This window comes from Chelonus insularis, unplaced genomic scaffold, assembly GCF_013357705.1.
Source record: "Chelonus insularis isolate UGA/USDA-ARS -01 unplaced genomic scaffold, ASM1335770v1 contig_270_pilon, whole genome shotgun sequence".
Taxonomy (NCBI): Eukaryota; Metazoa; Arthropoda; class Insecta; order Hymenoptera; family Braconidae; genus Chelonus; species Chelonus insularis.
In genome coordinates this window covers 204,993-215,891 of record NW_023276458.1, presented here as the reverse complement: position 1 = coordinate 215,891, position 10,899 = coordinate 204,993, and the positions used below count along the sequence as shown (strand labels likewise).

At 29.4% G+C, this 10,899-nt stretch overlaps 3 protein-coding genes across 7 annotated transcripts; 1 reads left to right on the top strand and 2 right to left on the bottom strand.

The window, feature by feature from the left end:
• Positions 1–717: 717 nt before the first annotated feature.
• Positions 718–4,417, bottom strand: hrg (hiiragi). 2 transcript variants are annotated; one of them, XM_035080270.1, is made up of 12 exons: positions 3,890–4,417; positions 3,543–3,806; positions 3,198–3,441; positions 3,007–3,111; positions 2,773–2,923; positions 2,488–2,699; positions 2,103–2,400; positions 1,781–1,957; positions 1,584–1,705; positions 1,335–1,514; positions 1,131–1,229; positions 718–1,067 (listed from the first exon to the last, which is right to left on the bottom strand). In XM_035080270.1, the coding sequence occupies exons 2-12, from the start codon at positions 3,773–3,775 to the stop codon at positions 1,014–1,016; spliced, it is 1,875 nt and encodes a 624-aa protein (XP_034936161.1). In that variant the 5' UTR covers positions 3,776–3,806; positions 3,890–4,417; the 3' UTR covers positions 718–1,013. The 2 variants fall into 2 exon arrangements, with proteins under 2 accessions (XP_034936161.1, XP_034936162.1); XM_035080271.1 differs by having other exon boundaries at positions 1,335–1,502; positions 3,890–4,416.
• Positions 4,418–4,587: 170 nt separating this feature from the next.
• Positions 4,588–7,372, top strand: Mocs1 (Molybdenum cofactor synthesis 1). 4 transcript variants are annotated; one of them, XM_035080276.1, is made up of 8 exons: positions 4,590–5,087; positions 5,192–5,309; positions 5,399–5,566; positions 5,660–5,886; positions 5,979–6,203; positions 6,264–6,498; positions 6,624–6,703; positions 6,805–6,939. In XM_035080276.1, exons 1-7 carry the CDS (start codon positions 5,001–5,003, stop codon positions 6,677–6,679), a joined length of 1,116 nt encoding a protein of 371 aa, XP_034936167.1. In that variant the 5' UTR covers positions 4,590–5,000; the 3' UTR covers positions 6,680–6,703; positions 6,805–6,939. The 4 variants fall into 4 exon arrangements, with proteins under 4 accessions (XP_034936164.1, XP_034936163.1, XP_034936167.1 ...); XM_035080273.1 differs by lacking the exon at positions 6,624–6,703 and having other exon boundaries at positions 4,588–5,087; positions 5,681–5,886; positions 6,704–7,372; XM_035080272.1 differs by lacking the exon at positions 6,624–6,703 and having other exon boundaries at positions 4,589–5,087; positions 6,704–7,372.
• A 111-nt stretch (positions 7,373–7,483) lies between these two features.
• Positions 7,484–10,743, bottom strand: INTS7 (Integrator complex subunit 7). The gene is made up of 3 exons (XM_035080266.1): positions 10,526–10,743; positions 7,925–10,446; positions 7,484–7,855 (listed from the first exon to the last, which is right to left on the bottom strand). Exons 1-3 carry the CDS (start codon positions 10,599–10,601, stop codon positions 7,541–7,543), a joined length of 2,913 nt encoding a protein of 970 aa, XP_034936157.1. The 5' UTR covers positions 10,602–10,743; the 3' UTR covers positions 7,484–7,540.
• Between the last annotated feature and the right edge of the window lie 156 nt (positions 10,744–10,899).

Sequence of the window (10,899 nt, the reverse complement as noted above, 5' to 3'; positions counted from 1 at the left end):
TGGAATTTTTATTGCGTATAAATATTAACTCACACGTAAGTTAATTTTAATGATTTATATTTTCAAGTGATTCATTTTCATTTAAAAAATTATTCAAACTATTTCACATAAATATGTATCAATTTAATGATTTTATACATAAAATTATTTCAATTTATACAAAATGATTATGTTGGTATTATAAGTATTATTATAATAAAAAAGAAAAATTGTATTTTAAATCAAGCTCAATGTGTATTTAAATATATGATTGAAAACATTGTTATAAATAATTTATAAAATTGACTTTTTAAAAACAAAGTTTTAATCAATCAATTATTCGTTACAAAAAAGATTAAAAAAAAAAAAATAAAATAACTTGAAAATATTTCACTACTTTTTTGAATGAGATTAAAAATGAAATAACTAAATGAATAAATGCTTAGCTTTCCTCATTGAATTGTTTAATCCTGCTTTGGAGATGACTACAAAAAACTTAACTTTGATAAAATATTAATTCGATGATTTCAATAGGACAATTTTCTCCAATATCACGATTCGCTGCGTTAAGTTACGTCTCTGTTAACATAAAATACACGCACTTCACATAAAAATAAACTGAAGTGAATAAAGTTATTATTATAGCATAATATAGTAAGAGTAAAAAAATTCAGCTCCCATATATTTATCATTCCTGTTTGAATAAAATAATGAAAAAAGGATTTAAAGTTCTAATGTTTACACCTTGGAGACATTCACCTTTAATTGATGAAGTTCCAGAGTTCCACTTTAGCTTGTAAAGACTGTTGCACCGACATCACCAACTTACCAGGATTTTCGAGCGCCGACGAACAATCTATAAGCTAATTTACATCTAAAAGAGAGTTGATTTCGTTTCAACATTGAACGCATTATCAAACTTGAGGGACTTATAAAGTGGGCAGTGGACAGTTGCTTGTGAGTGACTTATAATCTAAATAACCTGGATGTAAATCCAAGGACTGGCAATCCTGAATATGATGATCGCGTTGTGGTCAAATACATACGAAGCCTTCTTGCACAACAGTTGATCCTCCAGTTGGTGTTTCCTGAGACATTTCATTGAAAAAGTATATTATCACAACAATAAGTGATTATCGACAATTTCTTACGTCCTTCGCCGTCGGTAAGTTTTGTTTGTACTCGTCTAAACTGAATCCAGAATTACTGTCATCACCACATCCATCTGTCGTCATTGATGCATCATCACCCTATAAAAAAAATTTATAAATATATATATATATATATATATATATATATGTATATATATATATATATGTATTTTTTAATTTAATACCTATAATTTAATTTATTACCTGAGTAATTTGTTGTTTACCATCTTGCACACGTCGTTTTTTGCCATCATCCGCATCAGAACTTGGATCAGACCGTCGTTTTCTAGGAAGGGCATCACTTTGATCTTTAGGAGATACACTTTCAGTATTTCCACCACAATTTCCATTCCGATGATTTCCACCAGAAATCTGCGACAAAACCTTCAAGATATTACTACTTATATTATTTGGTAAACAAATAGAATGAATACATAAAACGGGATATCATACCTTTCTCTCATGTTTTAATAATTTTGGGGAGACATATTTTCCTAGGTCTTTTCGTTTAACATGTTTAGCTTCTACCCACATTCCATCTTTTAACATGTTTAGTTGTTCTGCCTGTAGTTCAACTAAAAATACACGAAAAAAATATTAGATTAAATAAACAGTATAACATATCATACTTTAATATTAAAACAACTTACTGTTTTCAACAAATGATTTAATATCATAAGTAAGATCAACATTAAGATTTTCACTTTTAGCAAAAAGTAAACCAATAAACCACATGGAACAAAAAGGACCATCATCTGGATTTAATGGAGGGAAACCTTCAGGATTGACATGTGCCAGCGTAATATGTGGATTCCTCTCTAGTGTACCTGTTAGAAATTATTAGGATTTTGCCATTTTGGCATCCGGGAAGATTAGAATGCTGATTATTCTAAATAAATTATTTATCTAAACATATCATTAAAATTTTAGAAATTAAATATATGAAAATTTAATCTTGAAATAAGATTTTACCTATTAAATGACGAAGTTTTGATTCAACAAGTCCACACCATTCAAGTTGATCTTCAGCACTCGCACTTTTGGCTAACAATACAATGTAATGCTTGTATTTACTAAAGAAATTTGGTGGATCAAATAACTTATCCCATGGTGCTTTCCCTAACATTATTTCCTGAGTTATTGCTAAACCATGTTCGAATGCCTCTTTCATTATTGTCCTTGTTGACATTGATACGTTAAATGTTGAATTTTGTTGTGGATATGCTGGAGTAATGATAGGCATCAAATGATAACGGTCTGACATGTTAATCTGTTAATCAAAAATTTTTTATATATCAATAAAAGTGTTTATTCCAATTTTTAAAATATTATTATGTACATAATAATAAATATTTACCCTAGGATCCCATACAGGAAAACCTAAATTTACATTATCAGGTTGTTTTAATAAAACCGGCTGAGGCCACTTCCATTTAGAAAATACTAAGAAAAATTTTTGGATTAATGTCGCGGCTACGGCATTGGGATACAATTGACACGTTCTCGCAACAAGCATCGCCCAGGAAACACCACCAAGATATCCCATTGCATTACTGTAAATTCCATGTCCTAAAATAATAAAAAATTATTCAAATTCATTTGTTCTATCGGAATTTTAATAAATAATGGAGAAAAAATTTACGTTTTGCCCATAATTTGATGGCTCTTAATGCAAGTCTAAAATTTTCTACGTTGGGAACCAATCGTAAAATTTCATCTGTTACTCGGCATCCATTAAGACTCCTAACACATTTTTGATCTAAATTTTTTAATAATAAATCATCTCTTAAATCCTAAAAATAATAATATAAGTTATGAATTTGTTATCAATTAACAAATATAATATTTAAAATGTATTTTTCAAAGAAATACTTACCATTGTGTCCGGTATTTCTTTAAGTGCTAATTTTGCAAACAACATGTCAATTTCTATACCATCAAAGTTCATTTTTATAACGGGTACAAAAGCTTCTTCTACTGCCTATTAAATATAAAAAATTAAATTTAATTATATACGTAAATTTTTTTTTTTTTTTTTAACTTATATTTTAGTATATTAATATTTACCCTCAAGTCTGAAACTTCTGACTGTTGTTTGAGTAAATCAAAAAATGATGTAAAATAATCTGATCTATAAATATGACGAGGAACAACGCATAAAGCATCAATATCAGCTCCTTTATGATGAACTCCTAATCTGTAGGATCCAAAAGTATATATTTTTCCACCAACATTTTCAGCAACATTTGGTGGCATATTTCTTGCAATACTTGTATCCTTTATCCATTGTTTAACCAAAGTATTTAATTTACTAAAAACAAAAAATTATAAAATTTTATATTTTGTATATGAAATAAATTTCTAAATACTTAAAAATATACCATGTATCATCGTTTCTAACTAATGAATTACCTTAAAATTTCCATTCGATGATTTAATTCAGCTTCAGTTTCAAAAACATTGTAAGGTTTAAGGGCTTCTTTTAACTCAGTTGTCTTAGTCAAATCATCTGGTTTTGGTTCTGCTACACTGATAGCCGATGTCATACCCAAAACCCGTAAATTTTGTGCTGAATTTGCAGAATTTACATTTGTTGTAGTGGTCGTGGTTGCATTTAAAGTATTATTACCTTGTGACGACCACATTTTGTTTTGTTGTATGTCAAGTAATATTAATCTACAAATGATAGTCAATTAGTTTTATTTGGCCAATTGTTGTGAATAATAATAAATATAATGATCCAGGACTGGTATATTCACTAGTTATTTATAATAATAAAAATCTTTGCGCGTTCTGTCAAGCATTCAATGACATGATGTCTCCTTCTCGCGTCGTCAGGTTATAATTTAAGACAAAGTATTCAAAATTGGAATGAAATTGATGTATGAAACATAATATATAGAGTCAATTGCACTTTTGTTAGAGATTAATTATTAGTAACTTATTGAAAAGTTAATGTTATGCCCTGAATGATAGTAAACAAATCACAGAATATCTCGATTACTCGTGAATAAACGGAATTCGTGCTTGTGTCAGATAACGTCTAGTCGTAGTATAAAAAAACTTTAGTAAATTAAACCTATTTTCTTCAACATAAAAAAGTTTCATGGATCTACAAAACTATATATTTAATTAGTTTTTGCACAATACACGAAAAAATAAATAATAAAATATGACGCGAGATTACTACACATCACATCACTACTGACTTCGTGTATATATGTTGCACGAATAACATAGCACACTGATTTTACAATGTACAACACCTTTGTGAAATAATGCGTAGAGAGTGCGCTCTTCGCAAATTAGCTTGCGTCATTTCCGATGGAAAATACGTACAATATAATGTCTACTTCTGCCATTTCTACAGTTTCATCAACCGATTCTACTGACATCTTGTGGAAAATTTTCAAACTAATAGTTGAATATTCGCATTTAGCTATTTGAGTTTTATCAATAAAAAAAGAAGAAGAAAAAAATAAAATATATCTCTAGTTCTATACGTAAATAAATATCACTTATCATTTTTTATAAGTAGATAAAATATAATATGACGCAATAAAATTCAATGACATTCATAATTTTGTACTATATATGTGTCTGATTTAAATGTATGTAGCATTGTTAATGGATTAAATTCTTCGATTACCATCTTATGAGATTGCAAAATGCCGATTTCACTTCATATAATTCCTTTCAAATTAAAAGACGTTGTCGAGGATATCTGTGTAATTAATTGTTTCAAATAAAAACATCTTGAATATAAACAAGTAGTAGTTATCTACCTTATGTAAGCTTGAGAGTACTTTTTCAACTTTACATCCATCATACATATTCAGATGTTGTTCAGTCATACAGAAATAAAGAAAAATGTTTTTGAGGCAACAAAAATTACTGATGAACTTTTTTATAAAAAACTTATCAACAGAAACTTTTACTCAACCAAAAATATCTCGAGTAAGAATCTTAACTGTTTTTGTATTTTACATAAATATATCGGTTAAATTTTTGATGATACTTTTACTTGTCAATTCATTGTAGCTTTTATTTTTTCATTATAGGTTGAGCAGTTTAAAAAATTTCTACATAAAAATGAAGGAGCTGAAATATTAACAGACTCTTTTGGCCGTCATCATACATATCTTCGCATTTCTTTAACAGAACGATGCAATCTTCGATGTAATTTGTTTTTTCATTTTAAACTCATTTTCAACATATATATATATATTTCGTATATTTATTTATTTCTAATAATAATTAATGTTTAGGTTTATATTGTATGCCAGAAGAAGGTGTAAAACTCAGTAAAAATGATCAAATTCTTACAACTGATGAAATTATAAGACTCTCAACCCTTTTTGTTCGAAATGGAGTAAAAAAAATTCGATTAACTGGTGGAGAGCCAACTGTTCGCAAAGATATTGTCAATATTATTGGTAAGATAAACAAAGAGTACTTCTTGACAAAGTATTAAAATGTAAGTAATATTCTTATGGAAAATAAAATATTTTTTAATATTTGACAACAAGAACAATTAAAAAATCTAAAAGGTCTAGAGAGTATTGGTATGACCACGAATGGTTTAACATTAACTCGTCAATTACCATCTCTTCAAAGAGCAGGTTTAGATGCTTTAAATATATCTTTAGATAGTTTAAAAAAAGATCGATTTGAAAAATTCACTCGAAGGCAAGGATTTCATAAAGTTTTAGCTGCCATTGATCTAGCGATTCAACTTCAATATAATCCAGTTAAAGTAAATGTCTATTCTTTTATCAATACATATATAACTAATTATATCTCAATTATTATACCACATTGAAATAAAATAATGATAATTATTTTTAGATTAATTGCGTAGTAATGCGGGGATATAATGACGATGAAGTGATAGATTTTATAGAATTTACAAAAGATAGACCAGTAGATGTCAGATTTATTGAGTATATGCCATTTTATGGTAATAAATGGGAAGACAATAAAATGGTATCATTTAAAGAAATGATGAAGATGATTACAAAACGTTTCCCAAATTTTCAAGAACTTAAAAATCCACCTAATTCAACATCTAAGGTATTTATTAAATTAAAATATATTTAATTAATAAAAATTAATGGTTAAAAATTTTTTAAGGCTTTCAGTGTACCTAATTATGTTGGCCAAGTGGGATTTATAACATCAATGAGTCAACACTTTTGTCATTCATGTAATAGATTACGTATTACTGCCGATGGAAATATAAAAGTTTGTTTATTTGAGGGACAAAGTGAAATTTCATTAAGAGATTTTATGAGGAATGGAGCTTCTGATGAAGATTTAAAAAAAATAATTAGTTTAGCAGTGTCTAAAAAGAAAAAACAGCATGCTGGTAAGTCTTTACTTTAATAATTTATTGCACTAAGACATCAATGATCAATACCCGGCCATGAAAATAATGAAAACAGATAAAAAATAATTTATTCAGTAAAATCAACAGTTTTCATAAAATTTCAGGCATGCTCAATTTAAAAAAAGTGGATAATAGACCTATGATTTTAATAGGTGGTTGATTTTTCCAATATTCATTCTTGCAGGTAATTTACCAAAATTATATTTTATTCTACGAGATAATATTACTTTTGGACAAAAAAAATCATCATTTCATAATATAACAACTTTATCATCACTAAATCAGTTCATCATTCGGCAATACTCATCATTGTCACACATTGATAATGCTGGAAAAGCAACTATGGTTGATATGAGTTATAAAAAAGAGAGTAATCGTTGCGCTAAAGCCCGTGGAATTATCAGAATTGGTTCAACAGCAAGTAAATTAATTGCCGAAAATAATATGAAGAAAGGGGATGTTTTATCTGTTGCACAAATCGCTGGAATTATGGCAGCTAAAAAAACATCAGAATTAATCCCTTTGTGTCATCCATTATCTATTAATCATATAAGTGTAACTTTAACACTTGTTGAAGATAAAAATATTGTTGAAATAATTTCTGAAGTAAGATGTTTTGGAAGAACTGGAGTAGAAATGGAAGCTTTAACGGCAACAAGCGTTGCTGCACTCACTGTTTATGATATGTGTAAGTCTGCAGCATCATTTAATGAATTAGAAATTGAAAAAATTGAACTCATATTTAAAACAGGGGGAAAAAGTGGTTATTTAATCAACGAATGAAAAAAATAGTCTCTCAATTTGTTATTCAATTTTAAACAAATTTTCTAATAAATTTCATTATTTGTTAAAATATTGTATAGATTAATTACTATCATTCATATTTTTCTAAATTAAAATTTCAATAAATTTAATAAATAATAAATTCGTGTATTTTTTCATCGTGTAAAAATATAACTTATAATACCGAAAAAAATTTTTTTATTCAAAACCGCATTTACTACAAAATTATTTATAATTATTATGTAAGTTTTCTTTTCATTGGTTCTTCATGAACCTTTACTTGAAGTGTTGATCGTGGACCACATTTCCAAATATTTCCATCTTTATCTAGAATACTAGCACTAGCAGTAACTTGAAACTGTGATCCACCAGAACTACTCGAAGATCCAGAACCAGACGATCCTGGGCCGATATTGGTTGAGCAGTTTGAATTTGAATTGTATAAATTGATGCTACCAAGAGACAGCAAAAATTCACAGGCAAAGAAATCACGATGTGGAACCACTGTTTGTTGGAGTTCATTACCACTAACTTCCAATGAATATCCACTTGTCTAAAATTAAAAATAATTTTATTTATATAAATTTTTTATTTATCAAATGAAACTAATAAATTCACTTACTTTAGAATCATAGTTTATTTTTGAAGGAGGTGATGTTGATATAGAGATACAAACTGCAGCAACTGAACGAAAAAGAGAAGCTCTTCTTCCATGTCTTAAAACTCCTTCGATTTTTAGAGCTAATTGGGAGCCTTGAGGAACACAAATAGGTTCTCCAAGTACTCTAGGTTGTGGAGAAACTGATAATTTAACAACAGTGGCTTGAAGAGCTTGAAAGAAAAATCTAGGTATAGGTAATCTCACTTTTCCTCCAGCTAGAAGTAGTACTTGTGAAATTAAACATTCTACTCTTGAATGACTGATAGCTTCTTCTTTTTCTTTAATCTGCCATGTTGGAGCTAGCCGTCTCACTTCAGCACAACATCTAGCTAATTGTCTCATCTCTACAGACTCCCCAAAAGAAAATTCTATTGGCTCGCCTTTCTGATATGATGAAGTAGAATTGAATCCACCGCAAATTTTATCAACACTATGAGCCATGAGCCTACAAATATCTTGAAGCGCTCGGATATTATTCAAAGATCCTTCGTCAGCATCAAAAGCCGATTGATATAATTTATGATAATTATCTGCACATGTTTGAAAATCTTGAACTGATTTTCTGAGTTGGGTCGTAATTCTACCATAACGTTGAAAGTCATCTTTGGTTGCATGTACAATTGATAATGCTATAGCCGGTGGTGGAGATGTACACAATGATCTACAAGAATGTAAAAGTTGAGCAAGAGCTTGAAGAAATTCACAACGTAATTTGGCATATTCACAGGCAAATTGAAGACTTCTAAGAGGAGTACTAGCGGCTTTTAATGAAGCACAAGCACTAGCATATTTCGAAATAGCGCCATTTAATTTTTTTACAATTCCATTCTTTTTTTCTTGATCACTCATACCATTTTCTTCGGCTAAAAAACTTTCTGCCGCTGTCAATAACTCTAAACCCGATAACCAAAAGTGTAATTGTTCAGAAGCAACAGTTTCTTTAAGACTTTTGAAAATTTGTGTTGCTATTTCATGATGACCGTATCTAGTTGCTCCTCGTGCTATTCTATACTTTGCCCAACCATCAACAGTTTTTACGACATTTTCAATAGCTTCTTTACATTCATTATTCCACTCATAACCACCTGCAACAATTTGGAACAGTAAAGTACAAAGCATTACTTTAATATGTACATCCGTCATGCACTTTAACTTTTCAAGAATATCAGGAAGTAGAGGTAAAAGTACATTATCTCCAAGACTTCCAATAGCACCTAAAGCTTCGCATAAAACTGCAGTTTGTTTATTGATTTGTCCTTTCTCTGAATTAGAATTCATTAAAGTTGATCTTATAGCATCGATGAAAATTGGAGAGTGAACAGGATGGGCTTGACAAAGTTTCACCATAGCAACTAAACACATTTTTAAATGATACAAGTATTTTTTTTCAAGAGCAAGTAAAATAATTAGTGACTCTAAATTTGAAATAATATGTTGAATATTATTAACAGGTTGACCTTCTTGATAACAATAACAGGCAATCCTAGAAAGAATTGTTACTGCTTTTACTGCGATTAAAGGATTATGTGAATAACAAGCTTCAATACATAATGTAGATAATTGACTATTTTCATCCATATTGGCGTCACAAGTTACTGCGTTTCTACTTAAAACTTCTATAACATCTAGAGTTCTTAGAAGAAGATCGGTGCTCTCGTTCGTATCTTGTGGTAATCTGGTAGTACTATCAATTAAATTTTCTACAGCTCCACGTGGCCATAAATGAGCACCACGTTTCGCTAGATCCAAAAGAAGCTTAAGAGATTGTCGCTTAACTGATAGACGGGGATCTTCTTGTAGATATTGTAAAAGAAGGTCTACTTGTCCTGGAACATCAATCAATGTTGCTGATGCCAGTGTACTCATAGCACTAAGAGTAACTCGAACGAATTCTACTGCCGGATAACTTGCTAACAATTCCATACATAAATCATTAACCATAGATGCAGTTGATGTATCATGATGCATATATTGGAGAATAGGAATTAGCTGAAGTTTCATTGAAGCTGGCGTTGCTTGACCTCTTATCATATCTGCAATTTTGCTACACATAGAAACAGCAAATAATTTTGATTGAGCTGCAAACATTCGTGCTGCATAAATAGCAGCTTCAACTTCAACAGAATCATGAGAATCTAATGATTTTCTGATACTATGATGAACTTGTTGACGTTCTGGAATTATTCCAGCGGCACTTCCTAAAGTCCTTAAAGTCAATGCTCTTGCAACAGGATCATTTGAATGCATTACACTGTAAATTCTTCGAACAAACTCATCAACGTTTAATATTTTATCTAAATGCTTTTCACTTTGTTGGCAAACTCTTAAAACCCATAGTCGTAAAAAATTACTCCCTAGACGAAATACATCAGCAAGTTTAAGCAAAGCTGAATTAATGAGAATTGGAAATGGGTATTTTTCGAATAACCGAGGAAATCTAACTATCGCTTCACATCTTTCACCAGTATTTTTTGACCTTAAACCTGTTAAAAAATTTATTAATATTTATTAAAACATATTTTTATAGATTTATATACAGAATTGAATATAAAATTATTTTACCTTTATCTAATTCAATAAGAGCAGAATTAGCATCTTGCTCCGGTTCTCCTACTCCAGATTCATTAAATGAATTCATATTGTTAATTAATTTTTACTCTAATAAACAAGTCAAGTTGTTAAATGATATTCATACCATAAAAGTTAGGTTATAATGCCCGAAACGCATAACACTCGTATAAAAATTAGACTGGCTAAATATTATATACTCCAAAAGTCCAACAAAAATATTGTAAAGAGAAGAGAGCATGCAGTTCGTATATATTGTCTTTCTTACTATAGTTATTTTATAGTATACATTTTTTGATGATTTTATCAGTCATAATAATTTTAAATCTATGTGTAAAATAATAATTGTTTAAATAAAATAACTGACT